A 19,036-nucleotide genomic window follows, 5' to 3' on the forward strand; every position below is an offset into this window, starting at 1 on the left:
GCCATTCAATGACCATAGCTTATTAGTCAGCTCGAAAAAAATAACTCTAGAGAGGAGAATTTTTAATAAATATATATCCATTAGATTCCATATTCATTATATTCTTGAGTAACATGTTAGTGATGTCTCATTTATTGAATGTTTGAATACATTTGCAATGAAAAGCTTTTAATTAAAGTTATGACAGCCACCATTAAATTATTATTATTTATATTGCAACAACGAATTGGAGAACCATTAAGAAAGTTGATATAAAAACTTAATACTAAATAATAAAACTTATAAACAATTTAACTGTGCAATTTAAATGTTAGTGTACAACATAACATTTGAGTGTTATTATATCTAAAAATAAAGAGAAATAAATTTGAACTGGTTAATTTTATCCTTTAATATTTTAGTAATGCACCAAATGACAGTGTATTTATAGTTTACAAAATAGTTTGTGGATCAGAATCTAACTGATTCATGAAATCTGTCAATACCCAGGCCTAGTGATTTAAAGAAAAGGAAGGTTGTTTTAACCTCAAAGATTTGCCAATCCACAAGAGACCAAGATGGGGAAATAAGCTAAAAAATAAATGAAGAAAACATGACTATCTGATGAAGTCATGCATCCTGCTGAGTGTGACTACAGGTTTATTCACACACATACACACGAAAACACACATACACAAGTAGAAAGCAAGGAAAAGAGTGTTAGCCAAAACTGTGTGTGTGTCATGGGTGATAGTGCTGTGCTAACAACCAGCTGTGTTGGACAACATCAGCCTCCTGCCTTATTGAATGGAAAAAGGTGTCAAAACTGATCATTCACTTACAAGTGACTAAGACAGCAGATCGTAATAGGACACTGACTCACTCCCAAAACACAGAGCAGACGAGAACGCTGGAAAACAGCGCTTCTCGAATACAAGACTCGGGAGTAAAGGTCTCCAGGGTCGGCCACTGTGGAATGTGACGCTGCCTGAAGTCGACAGCCCTAATTGTAAACATCTGAGAGGGCTTGTGATCTGTCACCAGGCAACATTGGCTAGATGGCAACGTTGGCCTAAACGACGTCTGTTAGAATCAGAGCTCTGTCAATCACAGGACGCCGTGGAGTCTAATTTTACATACGCTGAGGATGTTCTCAGCTTGCGTGCCCATCTGATGGAGCGGCCTTAATTTTATTTCAAGTGAATTAGTAAATCTTTCCATTAGCAGTGGATTTTGAGTTTCTAGGTGCCCTGGATGTACATTATTTATAATGAATTTGGTTGTTGTTGTTGACTTTTAATAACAGTGCATAGGTGCTCTCTACATAGCCAGTCTTTAATTAAGGAAAAATCTTGCATTTAGAAGCTCTGGGCTCATGTAATTTGAATGCTAGATCACAGAATGGATGCAAAATGAGCTTTTAAAGGGGTCATGCACTGCATTTTTTATAATAAGGTCCATTTATGATGTTATCAAGATTTTTACATTAAAAAAAATCCTAATTTAGAAGTACTGTAATAAGGTTTGGTCGAACACTTCGTTTTGATTCTCATTCAAAACTTGGAAGTAAACTCCCTCTGCTATGATTGGGTAACAGTTTTGCATATTAAAATAATTTTGTCGTTGTAACATTGGTTTGAAAACTTTCGACGTTGAAAAATATCTTGCAACATAGTTGAAACATTTGCCTACAAAGTGCTACATTTATGCTTATTACATATGCTTTATCAGTCTTGGTTGTGGCAAATAAAGTTTAAGCACTTTTTGAGTCACCACAGTTATAGTTGACAAATGATAACTTGTGATAACTTCATGTGAATGGAATTAGGAATGAATGTGCCACTGTTTGTCTTTCAACACAAATTCTTATAGGCTATTCATAGTTCATACTATTCAATAAAGTGAAAAACATACGTTGTCATACATAGTTTTGCTTGGAATCAATTGTTTTATTTGTGATATTGCAGTGAATAATTTTTCCTACAAAGAAATTATGAACGTATGCAAAAAAAGATAAATAACAATAACTGATTATGTTGTCAGTGTATGTTTTTTTTCTTGTAAGCTTTTTTAAATAGTAAAATAAAACCTGTAGCTGTTGTTTGCCTTTTTTGACAATTTTTTTTTATCTGATAAATACCTTAACCAAGTTCAGTGTTTTGTTCCCCTCTCACATTTAAAATATTTAAAAAATAAATATTTTTATGGTTTAATTGAAAAAAAACTTACTGACCCCAAACTTTTGAATGCTAGTGTGTATAAAATCCCCAAACAAGTGGAGCTATACACAAACCATTAAATTTTTTCCCAATTTTTTCCTCCTTTTAAATAGACTTCTAAGCCTGACAAAGCATATCACACCATATAATTAACTCCCATTAATTAACCGTGACTCTCCTTCTTCCCCAGGAGAGTGATAGTCTGTGGTGGGATGCGTTTGCTACAGAGTTCTTTGAGGAGGATGCTACATTGACCCTCTCCTTCTGTTTGGAGGATGGACCAAAAAGATACAGTAAGATTTAAGCCTTTTTCTTGTGCCATGTTGTCTTGTCTGCAATTGTGCTTGAACTGGTGCCAGTTAAAAAGCAAGTAAGAGAGTACATTATTGTGATATTGGGCCCTATTTTAACGATCTAAGCGCATGGTCTAAAGCACAGGGCGCAAGTTCACTTAGGGCGTGTACGAATCCACTTTTGCTAGTTTAACGATGGGAATAATGGTCAGTCTATTTCTGTTGCCTCAAAATAGCAACGTGACAACAATGCGCCAGAACACACCTCGTTTTCAGACCAGCACGTCCATGGACGCACAAATGGGCGCAAATGCATTTGCTATTTAAACAACTTGGCGCAGGACGTGAAAATGATAACTGCGTCGGACTGAAACTAGAAAAAAACACTTGCGTCACGCTTGGCGCTGCATTGTGCCGGGTGTAAGATAGGGCCCATTGTGTCTGGAGTCTGAAAATGTTGGAAGATACCAATCTTATTAAAATCAGTAGAGAACTTTGATTCAACTAAACCTGCCAGTTCCAGATTTTATTGACTTTTAATGCTCTTCCAGGGAACAAGTTTTCAGAAACTGCCCCTAAATGTCACATGAAAACAACACAGGTGTTAACCGCCTTCCTTTTCATATTGAGAACTTTAAAAACCATGAGAGAGTTATTGTTTCAGTGAGCTCCCTAATGTAGGTTTGGCTGTATTTGCTAAAGCTCTGCTAGTCTGTCCATTTTAGTTTTTTGGTGGTGGTGGTGGCGGTCTTTTTTTCTCTCTTTTTTTCTCTTTTTTTTCTCTTTTCTCTCTCTCTCTCTCTCTCTCTCTCTCTCTCTCTCTCTCTCTCTCTCTCTCTCTCTCTCTCTCTCTCTCTCTATCTCTCTATCTCTATCTATCTATCTATCTATCTATCTATCTATCTCTCTCTGATGATTTGAGCTGCATTGTCTGTCCTTATTGAGTTCTCTGCTTTTGGTTAGTCATGCAGAACACTCTGCCTGTCGCAAAGAACGAGTGAGTCAAACATTGACTGAAGCCCCCTCCCTTCACTGGGGTCTTTGTAGTGCTGATAGATTCAGAAATATATATTTTTATTATGCCAAATGAATATGCAATTGGACTACATTACAATAGCTGCAGCTTTTGCCTATTTTCAAGACATGGCAGAATATGTTTCTTCATTTTGTGTTCTTCAGTTTGAATTCTTATAATTTAACAAAGATGTAAAATTCAAACACTAAAATGTTTAATTTGTCATTTAAGATGTATTTTTCCCAATATAGTTTCAAAGGTTTTTTTTGCATGTTAAGTCTACATTTCAGAAAGTAATATTTTGTAATCTTCAAATATTGTGTTTAAAAGTGGAAAGACCAAAATCTTGCATCGGCTCCAGAGGCCTATAGGGAACCAATCCCCCATATCGATTGAAGGGGGAGTTCAGTCCGTCTCTTGTGACAGCTCATCTTTAGTCTTCAGAAATGACTCCTCTTAGTTTCAGCCACAAACATACACCCTCACTCCATCACTGTCACACACACACACACACACACATACACAAGCACTGCATACTACATCTGCTCGGGCCCTTTATACATTTCTCGATCCTCACTCCACCAAGGATCATTAAGGATTTTCTGCTTCAGTATAGCCTCACATCAGTATGCTTGTTTATCCTTGCTTGTCTTTGCATGACATGTTTACAGTAATCACTGTTCAGGTTTTATTGAGTAACTCATTCCTCTGCTTTACATTGCAAGATATCAGATCAAAGATAATCTAATCCAATTTTTGTTCACCATGTCCTGATTTAATGTATTTACCTGTTTATGAATTATTTATTCGAAATAAGGTCATATCGTACGCTTCCAGTGTCTCATTTTTAATGCACTCTCTGGAATACTTGATTCTGTGGTCAGATGTTTTACTAACCTGTATAATTGATTTGGTGTCCTTGGTAACCTTTAGCTTTAAGATAATCTACAAGTAAACTAATAAAATAATTTAATCTTAAATCAATATGCACATTTATTTATTTATTTGGTAAGTAGCCGAATAAACAGGATAATGTACAGTCTGTAGCAAGTCATTATTGTAAATAGGTAATAACAAGGACTCTAATCGAACTTATGTTTTGTTCTTTTAACCTTAGGTCTAAATTTAATGTCATAGGCCTACTGAAATAATTCATATTTTATGTTATTAAAATAAATATGAAGAATCTCAATAATATCTTTGTTTTAATGTATCTTTGTTGAATAAATGTAATTAAAGGCTTAACATTAATATGATGGTTATAAAAATTCCATATAGTTATAAAAACACTCAGCAGATTCCTTCAGTACTCAGAAATGTCCTCAAACCATCTCCAAACATTTCAAAATATCCCTTACAAGCAGAAAAACAAGAGGCATTGAAGTTTAAGATCCAAGGACTTTGCACTTATACGCACAAACATGTACGATGCGAGATGTGGGCGTTATTTCACCGCAGTACCATTGTGTAGGGATGGATAATGGATAGATTATTGAAATACATTAGTTTAAATGGCCTCACTTTCTCTGTCTCTTTTCTATTTCTCTCTATCTCATTCTCCAGGACAAGTATTTTCCTTCTAGTTCACTCTCATTTCTTGTCTCCTCTGCTTGTAATAATGAATCATAATGTATATGTATTTGTTTAACATTATTATATATTTAGATCTATTTTAATTTATGTATAATACATCCATAACATATTTTACCCAATATTATTGTATACTATTTTTATGCACATTAGAATGTGTCATTAGCTTAGTGATATTAGTTCACAATATCAAACTCCATTGAAATCAATAGTGGATCAAGTCCCCTGCATGCTTCACGCAAGAGTGTGGAGCGTGGAGCTTCTGCCATGTAGACCGTTCCAAATCAGTCACTTACGCATTTCCATTACGCCTTAGAAGGCAGCTGCGTGTGTTAGTATGTAGGCTAGAGACAGAAACTCACTTGTCTTTGGAATAGGACTTACAATGTATGTGACTTCATTTGAAATAAACCACCACATTTTTCATCCGAAGAAAGGAATCTTATGAACATTTTGGCTCATTGATCTGCAGCACCTAAACCTGAACAGAAGACCATCACCGATACTGTAGCCTGTTTCTGTTCTGATTCCTGAAATACTGTGAAGTGCTTTAGTTCAGTTTCTTCTTCACATTTCTCCTCATGGACATTATTAGCGGGGGAATAATTAATATCTGATCTGAAACACTGTTCTTGTTTTGGGTTGAGGCAAGGCCAGGACGAATTTCAAAGCATGATGCAATGCCCTTGCAACTGTGATACCCTAGAAAACTTCCACCACTGAACTGCAACACTTCATCAGACAATAACAAACAAAACAAAGAGGACTGTATTAGCAGATTTGGATGAAGACTGGAATCTGCTTTGCTTTTGGTTGCCGTTGCTTTAGAATGACATCTGCGTCAATGATTCAATGTCAATTCAAGTCAAAAAGCTGAGGATACTACACTCACTAATCAGGTTCGAATTGAATCTAACATGTTATAAGCCCCAGTAAAATTTCACTGATAAATCTCGAAGATGATTACAATTTACCGACCTGAGAATCTTGACAATAATTCCAGCAATCATGCCATGTGTTCTTTTGTATTCTGCTATATGTTTATATAGTAAATCAGGGCTGTCGATGCACAAAACCTAAGTAGATCGATGCTTTGGGAAACTCTAGTGATGCCCGATTTCAATTTGGATTTCATGATAAACAAATGCATGAGAAACTTGTGACTGTTTCTGTATTACAGGTCAAACATTTTCCATCAAACAGTATCAAAACACCAGCAGTGTACAGTGTAACTTTATGGTTAGATTAATGTTGTCTATTAATGTACCATGGTGCACCTGGTACCCTCACTGTACTGCTACGTTAGGCTGCTTCTTTGAACTAAAAATTGCGCTGTTATTGGTTGTTTTGATAGTGGTTTGTAGCTCATAGGTACAGTAACGTTACACATGAGGAGTAATGAAGAAAATGTAAAAATGTTGTTCCCAAAGTGACTAGAATTGAACACTTTATGCTGTTGTTGGTGCATGACACCTGTGCCTGCTACAAAATTGGCCATTGCCTAATGCTAATATAAAGCTGACATGCTCTTTTACTTTTTATTGCTTTTGAACGTCTTTGTGTTTGTTTGGGGTTACAAGCGATTTAGCTCTTTTCATGTACTGTATTTCACCTACAATATCTGCACAAGTCCAACGTCACATGTCACTGTTTCTGGGTCAATAAGATGCCAAAAGCAAGCAACAAATTATGCTAATGTACACTCACAGTGTGCTGTTATACTACCCCAAAAATCGCCATACCAAAATTTAAAATGGCCAGACAGGGATTCATTTTTTATGAATCAATAAATGATTGGTGTCCGGGATGCAGTGACCCCAAAGAATGTATATACACTGTGAGTTTTAATATGCTTGGCTTAAAATGTGTGAAATAAATAAACAGTGCTCATAAACAGCTGTTGAGATGGTATTCTCAATTGAAAGGAGTAAAGGCTTGGACCCGGAAACAGTTTTCCTTTCGACGTGGCTTAAAGCAGATAGTGGGGAAGTTTGCCTCCGCATTCATCCCAGTCATCTGCTGCTACACGCTTTCCCAAACCACAATTATGCTTCTAGTCATTTCAATAGGAATTCAAGTTGGTCATGTGAATTTGCTGAAAATGTTGCTAATGTGACCACACTTCTACTGAGAACAGGCAGTACAGAATGAGATAGGAGCCGTTCCCACAGTACTCAAGAAACACTATCCATCTAAAGGCTAATGTTTTGTGTATTTGTGTAGTGGAGAAGAGTGCCTTATTCTAGTATTTGTTGTCTTAGTATTATCTTTTATAACATTTGACATTTTTGTCCAAAAAAAGCACACACATACATAGCTACAGTAAACTTTACAACCTATCCACCTTATTCCTGACGACCTTACTGCGTTTTGAATTATGGGTGGGGAACATCCATTCAAAAAGGCTGAAACAAATCATTTCAAATCATAAGGTTGCCCTACAAATAAAGATGATCCGTCAGTTTGACTGGATGAGCTGTCAATTTTCTTTTATGATTTACTTTCAGGCATCATGAGAGAATAACGTTATACTTGGTATTTTAACGTGACATGATATAACAAGAATATCTATGGCAAGAGCTCTTTTCAGTCACTGCATTCTTTTCCTCGTGATTATTTTCTTTTTTCCTTTTGCAATCCGCAGTAAAAGTATGAAAAGGACAACATATACTGCACATTTGTGGTCTGTTCTCCCGAATTTAATTTACGATACATTCCATTAATAATTCACTGGAATGCACAAAGAATCTCGTTATTCTCCTCAAATCCTCACGTCTCTTTCCAGGTTTGTTTTCACAGGTAAATGCAATTTATAATCTGTCAAAATGACGGAAATCACTTTGAAATAGTATCACGTAATGCTGAAGTTAATCAATATTTTTGATTAAGGCAACATAAGTTACATATATATTACTACAGTGATATTTAACCCGTCTGTTATTTCTGTAGAAAGACTCGCGCTTTTGGGGTTATTGGTCTGTTGAAACTGAAGTACCTTGTTGATGCTTTTACACTTTAAAATTTCCTTTTAATGTTCGATGGTTGAAGGGTGAGTAGATTAATGTCATCTCATTGTGACACTTTTTTAACATATTGCGTTCATAGAGCGAGCCTTTTCACTGATTGTTTACAGCTTAAAGGAAGTTACACCCATAATTTGCACAAAGCGTCATGGGGCGTAGGAATAAGGTGGATAAGTTAATGGAAATGTAATGTGATGCACTTACTGCCTCAGATGGGGCCATTCTAATGATGGAAAGAACATGTATGCCTGAAATTCGCTGGTCTAAAACCTTGTAACTCCATTGGAGCTTGATTTTGGTACAATGTTAATAATATAATGACACCTGCAAGTGTCTGACCATATATCAAGCCACAATATAACTAAAAATAAGCCACATTATCAATAAGACTGTGTTTAATTATTTAAAAAATAGTGTTTTTTCCACTTCCTGAAAAGGAGTGGTTTCGGACATACAAGGTTTCCACCCGACAGCGATGATTAATTGCCGGTCCTAGATTACATAAACCTTTCAAACTTTTTTGAGGTGGAGAATCTATTGTTTAAGATGACTTGTGAAGGAAAACACAGCAAAGAGAGACCGAGCGAGCTGTGATTGACAGTGTGGGGGGTTGAGCAGGCTCAGCTGCAGTCCGGCGCTGGCAAAGACACAGGTCTCCGATGACTGACAGCCCAAGTTTCAAAACAACCTCGAGATGGTCTCTGTGTGTTTTTATATGAGCGCTCTCGTATGGTGTATCTGCGGGTCTGGATTGGTACCGTTGAGATTAGAGATGTTAAATGCATCTGTGCACTGGATGAAAATGTATGTGTGTGTCTAATGGCACTGTTTCTGAGCATATGTGTGTATGTGTGTGGGCAGCAGGAAAAGAGAACAGCTTGGTGATAGGATGGGTCTTTCTCTGCTCTTCCTGCTGTCTCCGTATTCAATAACAAAACAATATCGACTGTACTATCCGTCTTAATTCGCCTCCGGATCAGCATCAGACTTGTGCGCGTGTATGCGAGAGCATGTGTCAGTGTGTGCCTGATGCATGCACAGCCATGATACACACATGTGCATCCTGCTCTAACCTCATATTAATACAGATACAGAAAGTGTGTGTCCCTGAAAAGTGGTCGATCATGTCAAACAGGTAACTGGTTGAGTGTTTACTGTATCCATTAAAGCTCTCTGAAATGAGCAGGGCACTGTTATTGTAGTGTGTGTGTGTGTGTGTGTGTGTGCATGTTTGTTTTACCCAGAAATGGGGGCAGACATGCAGTCACACTGCATGGTAGATTTGGTAAATACAGAGTCATGAAAAAATTAGGAGTTATGAGGAGCCTGGTGCACTTTTGAGCCTAGAACCTTCCAGAAAGTCGACATGGCCCATGCATAATGAACGTGAGGTGCTCTCTTCTTATACACTCAGAGACCTTATGGAAAGGACACACAAGCTTTGGCAAGTAGTTTGTAGACGTACACAAACTCTTACAGAGACACATAGCTAGCTATATTGATAATGCATGCATTTGGTCAGGCTCTTTTATAATGGACTAATGTAAAACTAATGGATGGAGGATATATATGTGTGTCATCAGGGTATTAAATGTTTATGTAGCTCTGTTTCCCCTCCTCACCGCTGTTGTGTGCCGAATGTGGACTCAGTTCAACTCCCAGCGTCTTGTTTTCCTTTTTGTTCACTCCTGAACTCCCTCGTTTTTTGTTTTCTGCTGATGTCCCCAAAGTCCTGTTGCCCCCATTGACTGAAACATATCTCTACTGTGAAAAAGTTCAGTAGTTTTCCGCTTCATTGCATTGACACATCATTCCGTTCCCATTCTCAGGGAACTGGGTTATATACATAAACCTGAGACTTTTTTTTTTACATTTTTAAATTGTTTATTATCATTCAAAAGATTTTTGAAGTCTTTTGAAGTCTCTTATGCTCACCAAGGGTTCATTTATTTGATTAAAAAAAATACAGTAAAAACAGTAATGTAGTGAAATATTATTGCAATTTAAAATAACTTATAGTATATTTTAAAATGTAATTTATTCCTGTGATGCAAAGCTGAATTTTCAGCAGCCATTAATTAAATCTTCAGTGTCATATGATCCTTTAGAAATCATGTAATATGCTGATTTGCTGTTCAAAAACATTTCCTAATCAATGTTATAAACTGTTGTGCTACCTAATATTTTTGTTGAAACTGTGATGCATTTTTATTGCAAAAGAACTTATGGAAATCATTTGTAACATTTATAAATCTCTTCATTTGATCAATTTAATGCATCATTGCTGAATAAAAGTATTAATTTCTTTTAAAATAAATCTTATTGACCTTAAGTTTTTGAACAGTAGTGTATATTAAATTGATATATGATCAGTTATTTGGTGGTAAAAAATAAGTAAAACAATGTGTACATGTGGAAGGAACCAGATTTGTTATATTCCTTAAGCCTTTATCTTTGTCCTTTTTTGAACCTCCTTCCATCGTACCATCATTTTCTGTCAATCTCATCCTCAAGCACTCTATCTCTTATACTACCTGATGTGAGGCATTGTTCCTGTAGGCCCGGCGTCAGGTGCGCGCAGCAGTAAAGTCGGAGGTTATTTAAACAAACCCGGCAGGGAACCTTCCCACCCACTTCATAATTCACTCAAGAGGAATGGGAGGGTGGTGTTGGATTGATCGTGGCACAAAGGGAGGAATTACCTCTTGGAACAAGACTTCCCACATGCTCTTTATCAGTGGCAGAGACAAGGCCATATCTACAAGCATCATCTTGAGCCCAGCAGAGGGCTAAAAGAGGGCTTAAATGCTGCACTGAATCCTGACAGTGACAATGATACAGGCTTCAAGAGTCCTGTGGTGTAACAGAAACTTTGGAGATGTTTCTGACACATGGAATACTTGATGAAGAGATCACATTCTGCCCATATCTTCAAAGTAAATGTGCTCCTGTTGCGAACAAAATGTTGCCGTTTTACAGCGTGATGCTGTAGGAGAACCTTTTTATGTTCCACAATGAACTTCTCGAAATCCTTCTTCGAAATTCTCTGCAATAAGTTCTTCAGTATCTACTTTATGTTCTGGTACTTTAAAGAACCCAGAAACTTTCTTTGTTCTGTAATATTTAGGAGAATGTTAAAACTGTTTTAACAGCTTGACTCATTAATACTAACGCTTATTCTATATATCTTTTTTTTTTTTTTTAATGCACGTTTTAAGAGATTCTTTAATGCAGATATCTGAAAAAGAAAACCATAAGAAAGGTAAGGTAATCAAAAGCCTTGGTGCACGTACTGAAAAAGCCCTGTCGCCTTTAGTTTTTAATCACAATTTTGGAACAGTTGGCAGCAGAATGGAGGCTCAAAATATCTGATATGTAAGTTTTAGATGATAAGTAATTCTGGCATATAAGCATTACAGTAATCAAGCCCTAGAGATTGATTTGTGAATAACAGTGATCATACTTTTGAGGAACGTTTATTTGTTTATCTCTCAATCATCATTGTTTTGCATTGCATTATATGTTTTGCCATGTTTTTATATGCATTTTATGTTAGTAGTCTGCTATGCTTTTATAAAGATCTAACTGATTTACATTACAAGCTATCAGAATTTCACCTTACTTTTTGGCCATGTAAATATCTGCAACTGACCAAAAGTTTGGACCTCTAAATAAAATTGAGGTGTTTTTTCCCCCTCCTTGAGCTCTATATATTCTCCTATATCATAATATATGAGCCATAAAAGCCTGATGTAATGTGATACGTAGCAACAACAACAACAAAAAACACATCCAAAAATGTTTTAAGATTTTGTCTAAAGGTTCAATAAACCTTGAATGGAAAAATTATTCTTATTCTTAATATTTTACTTCATGTCAGGCTTTACATGGTTAAATTTGTTTTTCACTTCCAAAAATTTTCCCCATATATTGCCATACTGAAAGTGCAAGTCCAGCTGTCTCTTATTGAGTCACTGTTTCCATGTTGATGGAGGATAGACATTTCAATAAATCAAATCTGGAAGATGATGGGAAGTCATACTGGTTGATACGGTTGTGGTGGCATCCGTCCGGGAGCCCTTGAGGAAGCATGTGCCCCCATGAGCAGTGTAGCTGAGAGAGAGAGTGGGCCAAGCCAGCCTCTCCTGAATTATGGATGGAGGGGAAAGGGGGGAGGTGTGGATCAGGACTCATGGGAAAAGCACAGCACACATTCAGACACACACACAAGCACAAAGGCAGTGGTGTGAGGCCAAGCGTGTTGTGAGGGCGGTTGTGGGTGAGTGGAGCTGTTCGCCTGTGTCTCGTTTTGGCGCGGATGTCTTCGGGGATTACCGCTGAAGAGGGGAGAACACGGAATCTATCAGACAACCTCCCTCTCTCGCTCTCTACCCATCCTCCACATCAATGAGACCGAGATGTGATGAGTCAGAATATTCTCTGTGGTGTATCACAATCACAATCTTTTTATCTGCTGGATCAGTTTTCCAATCAGTCACCGTAGCACAGATCATTTGACACACTCTGACCTCTAAAATAACTCAAACCCACGTTGAGATATGACCAAGAGATTTTTTAGTAGTTCACCTAAAATGTAAAATTAGGTCAACATTTACTTATTCTCTTGCGTGCCAAACCTATATGCTGTTTTGTTTTCAGTGGAACACAAAAAGATCATTTTTTTTAGGAATCATTATGTGGCTCTTGTTAAACTGAACATATTGAGTCTGCCAAGCTCCAAAAATGACAAAAGGAATAAGCAGAATAAAAGTATCATAAAAGTTTTCGATATGACTCGCAGAAAACTGTCAGACTCATCAGCAGGAAGACCAACCCAAGGGTTTGGGTTGTCCAGACACTCCAGACAGACATTTTGAGGATAACCAAATTCTTGTTCGCCCTATCGACTATATATATATATATATATATATATACAGTGAGGAAAATAAGTATTTGAACACCCTGCTATTTTGCAAGTTCTCCCACTTAGAAATCATGGAGGGGTCTGAAATTGTCATCGTAGGTGCATGTCCACTGTGAGAGACATAATCTAAAAAAAAAAATCCAGAAATCACAATGTATGATTTTTTAACTATTTATTTGTATGATACAGCTGCAAATAAGTATTTGAACACCTGAGAAAATCAATGTTAATATTTGGTACAGTAGCCTTTGTTTGCAATTACAGAGGTCAAACGTTTCCTGTAGTTTTTCACCAGGTTTGCACACACTGCAGGAGGGATTTTGGCCCACTGCTCCACACAGATCTTCTCTAGATCAGTCAGGTTTCTGGGCTGTCGCTGAGAAACACGGAGTTTGAGCTCCCTCCAAAGATTCTCTATTGGGTTTAGGTCTGGAGACTGGCTAGGCCACGCCAGAACCTTGATATGCTTCTTACAGAGCCACTCCTTGGTTATCCTGGCTGTGTGCTTCGGGTCATTGTCATGTTGGAAGACCCAGCCTCGACCCATCTTCAATGCTCTAACTGAGGGAAGGAGGTTGTTCCCCAAAATCTCGCAATACATGGCCCCGGTCCTCCTCTCCTTAATACAGTGCAGTCGCCCTGTCCCATGTGCAGAAAAACACCCCCAAAGCATGATGCTACCACCCCCATGCTTCACAGTAGGGATGGTGTTCTTGGGATGGTACTCATCATTCTTCTTCCTCCAAACACGTTTAGTGGAATTATGACCAAAAAGTTCTATTTTGGTCTCATCTGACCACATGACTTTCTCCCATGACTCCTCTGGATCATCCAAATGGTCATTGGCAAACTTAAGACGGGCCTTGACATGTGCTGGTTTAAGCAGGGGATCCTTCCGTGCCATGCATGATTTCAAACCATGACGTCTTAGTGTATTACCAACAGTAACCTTGGAAACGGTGGTCCCAGCTCTTTTCAGGTCATTGACCAGCTCCTCCTGTGTAGTTCTGGGCTGATTTCTCACCTTTCTTAGGATCATTGAGACCCCACGAGGTGAGATCTTGCATGGAGCCCCAGTCCGAGGGAGATTGACAGTCATGTTTAGCGTCTTCCATTTTCTAATGATTGCTCCAACAGTGGACCTTTTTTCACCAAGCTGCTTGGCAATTTCCCCGTAGCCCTTTCCAGCCTTGTGGAGGTGTACAATTTTGTCTCTAGTGTCTTTGGACAGCTCTTTGGTCTTGGCCATGTTAGTAGTTGGATTCTTACTGATTGTATGGGGTGGACAGGTGTCTTTATGCAGCTAATGACCTCAAACAGGTGCATCTAATTTAGGATAATAAATGGAGTGGAGGTGGACATTTTAAAGGCAGACTAACAGGTCTTTGAGGGTCAGAATTCTAGCTGATAGACAGGTGTTCAAATACTTATTTGCAGCTGTATCATACAAATAAATAGTTAAAAAATCATATATTGTGATTTCTGGATTTTTTTTTTTTGGATTATGTCTCTCACAGTGGACATGCACCTACGATGACAATTTCAGACCCCTCCATGATTTCCAAGTGGGAGAACTTGCAAAATAGCAGGGTGTTCAAATACTTATTTTCCTCACTGTATATATATATATATATATATATATGTGTCATCATTTCATGTTATCCTTTTTTCTTTTTCTTTTTTTGCCCGCAATATTTTTTTCTCTGAGATCAATGCACTTTGACGAAAGTTTGAGAGATAAGGAGAAAGGAAGGAAGAGAGAAAAAGAGGGATTGAATTAAAGTTTTATGAAAGATGAATATTTCATATTCTGGGCACTGAATTCCACACTAGTGCTGTGTGTGTGTGTGTGTGTGTGTGTGTGTGTGTGTGTGTGTGTGTGTGTGTGTGTGTGTGTGTGTGTTGGCATTCTCTACGTTATAGTATATAAGTATAGTAATACAAGTAATTTTGACCTCATGGGGACATTTTTTTGATCCCCATGAGGAAACAAACTTGCAAATCATACAGACTCCTCTTTTTTGAAAATCTAAAATGGCAGAAAGTTTTCTGTCATAAGTTTAGGGGTAGGGTTGGAGTAGGGGGGCAGAATTTACAGTTTGTACAGTATAAAAACCATTACGTCTATGGAAAGTCCCCATAAATCATGGAAACCCAACGTGTCTGTGTGTGTGTGTGTTCAATAGTCCTCCTTAACTATTTCCTCACTTATTTCCTTGCCTTTATATTATCAAGGTGATGGAACCAGATTTATATTGGCAAATATGCAACCAATTGCTTATATTTAATTATGTAAATGAAAACAGTGGCATGGCTTATTACTAGACTCTACTGTTGACATCCCTGGACATTTTGAATTGCATATTGTAAACAGCAGAAAAAACAGAGGTTAATACTGTAGTTGATTGAACTGGAAACTAGCAAATGATCAGCTAGATAGCAAAAGCACTACACAATCTTTTGACAAATCATTCTCTCTGGTATATATTATTATTCCAGTTTCACCTCTCCAAGTTCTCCTCTGAGAGGGGCAGGTTGTATATTCTCAAATCTCTATTTGAACCCATGCCTAATCGTTACTTATTCATAATTCACACTTTGAATCTAACTGTCCCACCAGAGAGGGTAAAACATGGAGTCATGGGAGCTGCTTGTGCATTTTTATGCTGGGAATATGTGTATGTGTGAGAGAGAGAATGTAAGTGTGGGTTGTGTTTTGGAATGGAGCGATTGTCCCCAGAGAGATAATTACTGACAAGGAAGGGCAGGGTGAGAGCTGTTCTTCTCTTTTTTTATTCTTTTTTTAAACCACATTCTTTTTGGAACCCTGACTGTGAGTGTCTCGTGCCAAATGAAAATGTTGGATGCTTCTTGCAGTCAGTCAATATTGAAGTCGAATAAGTAAAACCGCAGTTGTGGTGTTTGATAAGTTCACTGTTGCGCCGAGCTTTGACACCCTTTCTTCATTTTTACTCGCTTACACGTTCTTTGCTACAACCTCGTAAGTTCTTACGGCACACTTTATAAATAACAAGTTATTTGTAATGGTGGAAATAAAGTTTAGCTCGCTCACAGCAGGCTAGATTGTGCACTTTTTGGCCTGCTGTTTGGAAAGTCACAGTGTGACCTAAAAACTGGGTGCAATATTCCCTTCCCATAATGCTGAAGCACAATTAATGATGCTGCTGTTGCAGTTCTTTTCAGCATTTCCTCAGTTCTAAAAATATTCACCTGTTTTTTAATGGGATCTCACCTGGGGAAAGCCATCCCAGCCACTGTTCCAAAACCTAGTGAGATGCCTCGCTGTCTACAGCAGCTCCGTTCATCATATAAGGAGTGCTCCTCACACAGTGTCCACAGGAGACTATACTGTCTATTGATTTCAATACAGGGGAGGAATAATGTAATACGCAAAGACGCATGAACATTCCTGGGGAAAAATTCCTGGGGAAAAAATGTGTCACTGTTTCCACAAAAAATGTTCGTCACTGAAGACTGGAGTAATGACTGCTGAGAATTCAGCTTTGCTGAAGGAATTAAGAATAAATGAATATATTTTGAAATATGTTCAAATAGAAAAGTTATTTTAAATTGTATTAGTCACCAATATGACTGTTTTACTGTATTTATGATCAAATAATTTTAGCATTAGTGAGGATAAGAGACTTCTTTCAGGAACAAAAATTCTTACCAACCCCAATTCTATTATATATTAAAATATAAATTAATAGTTTAGGGTAAATAATCATTATTTTATTATTTATAATTATTATTTTAAACTATTTGTATTGATTACTTTTTAGTATTAAATTAATTGTATTTATAGTCAATATTCTCTACCTTCATCCGCCATCTTGTATTTATTTTTTCCACTGAATTTGTCACGGTGCCTTATGGGATTGTCTTCACAGCGAAGAAGCGTCAAAATTATATGATGCATAAAAAGACAACTCTCATAGGTTTCAGAACTGAGCGTGTAAGTGGCTTTATTATTATTATTTTAAAGCCTTTCCAGATGTTTTATAACATAGCTCTGTGGTTCTAGGTTTATAAAATTATAAGTGATGAAGTATAGTTCAGACTTAGCTTTTTGGAGGAAATTCACTTCTTTTTCCTTCTCACAATACACTCTTTTCCCAGCATGCTTTCTACTGCAGAGCACTGCATTTGCTTTATAATCAAACCAGAGCAGGCCAAACCTTCATGATAAAAAATTTTCTGTGTAACACAAAAAGATGTTTTGAAGAGTTATACTGGTTGAACTTTTCCATACATTCAGTCGCCTTGAAACCTGAGGCTTTAAAGCTTCAACAAAGAAGCAAAAACATCATATAAGTGATGCACATGACAGTGAGCTCCACTGAGCTGGAAACCACTGTGACCAGCTGTGATTCACAGTGAATTCAAGAACTGGATCAGTCTGATTCATTTTTAAGATTTTTGATTAATTGAAATGACATTCAATAGGTTCTGAATGAAAAGAATCTGATTGAATGCAGCAAGAACATATGTCAAAATTGTCAGTGAATACGACTTTTTACGACGCAATTTTGGCATCACATGAAGCCATTGTACGACTTCTTCTGAGGACTAGTCATATGAACCACTTCTTTCATGATACATTTATGGTGCTTTTGTGTTCTTTTTTAAGCTTAAAAGCACCAGTCCCCATTCATTGTAAATGCGTGGATAGGAGCAACTGGTGCAAGTCTTCAGAATTTCTGAAGACAGAAAGTCAAATAGGTTTAGAACGACATGAGGGTGAGAAAATAATCACAATGGTTTTTATTTGAAAAAGAGAAAAGTTTGACCTTTGTTTGCATGCAAAATCACTTCTGTCTGTCTTTTATTTACGTATGTTTTGCCTGTCTCTCTGCATAACCTTTCTGTCCACCTCTCTGTGTCTTTCAATGTCTCTCTCTCTCTCTCTGTCCTTCTCACCCTCTCCTCTCCGTCTGCTGTGCCACTTGAAACGAAACTCCTCTCTTGTCTTTTTGGCTGTGAGTGCTGGCATCCGTCCTGGAGCTTACGCACAGCGTGAATTAATGTGCCTAATTAACACAACGTTAATTATTTGTAAATTGCGTGTTTGGGTACACATTACTTGAGAGGCATATGTTGCACGACGTGTTAGCCGAAACAAGTGACTGCTTAATCCAATCTCTGGAGTGCTCGCTTCTGTAGATGGGCCAATCAGTCTGGAGTCCCCTCACAACACGCAAAAAGAGCCACACATGCTCAGACAAAAAAGACGCAGAAAAACATTTGGGTTATTGTCAGAATCCTGCTGAGACTAACTTTCATTTTAAAGAGAGACTGTTTGAAGTGCTCCCTCTAAAGGTAGCAAAGGGAAATCTACATCCTACTAGGACCTTTCGCCATTTCTTTCTTATCTGGCACAAATGATAATGAATACAGCATGAAAAAATAAACAAGTGTGCAACAGTGCCAGCGGGGAGATTAAGCTTTCCCTCAAAATAAATGACCTAAGGAAAGTATTTCCTTTTTATTGGTTATTACTGGCACAAGAAATTACAAATACATATCAGAGTTATGTGGTGATTTGTGTGTAGGCGTTAATATTGTTGGGGGTAACGCAATACAAGTAACACAGGTTACGTAATCCATTACTTTTTTCAAGTAACTAATTAGTAAATTGACAAAATATCTGATTTACGTTTTCAATTAAGTTACTTTGTTTTCATGTTGTAACGTGAACATGTTGTATATCTAGAATCTAGACTAAAATGTGTGCATGCATTTACTCATCTCATTTGCACAAAACCAGATTCAGTATTAACAGTGAATAAACTAAAAGTGTTTGGGATGGTAATGGGTATGACAATGTTAATATATTTGGTCTTGACGAAATAGATCTGCTACGCTTCTGCCGTTGCTTATTGCTGCTGCTGCTGCAGAGCAAGTACAGGACTTGCTACTGCCAATAATACATGACACGCTGCTTTGAGCAAGTAAGACATGCTGCTGCTGTA

The 19,036-nt window shown here is 37.4% G+C and overlaps 1 protein-coding gene across 2 annotated transcripts in view; it reads left to right on the forward strand.

Annotated features, from left to right (window-relative positions):
- ldb2a (LIM domain binding 2a) overlaps positions 1-19,036 on the forward strand; it is a 56,026-nt gene that overhangs the window by 12,331 nt on the left and 24,659 nt on the right. For both annotated transcript variants that reach the window (XM_084429788.1, XM_084429789.1), the window contains exon 2: positions 2,389-2,491. In XM_084429788.1, coding sequence (XP_084285914.1) covers positions 2,389-2,491 — 103 coding nt within the window. The remainder of the gene's footprint in view (positions 1-2,388; positions 2,492-19,036) is intronic.

This window comes from Rutilus rutilus (assembly GCF_951802725.1).
Source record: "Rutilus rutilus genome assembly, chromosome: 14".
Lineage (NCBI taxonomy): Eukaryota > Metazoa > Chordata > Actinopteri > Cypriniformes > Leuciscidae > Rutilus > Rutilus rutilus.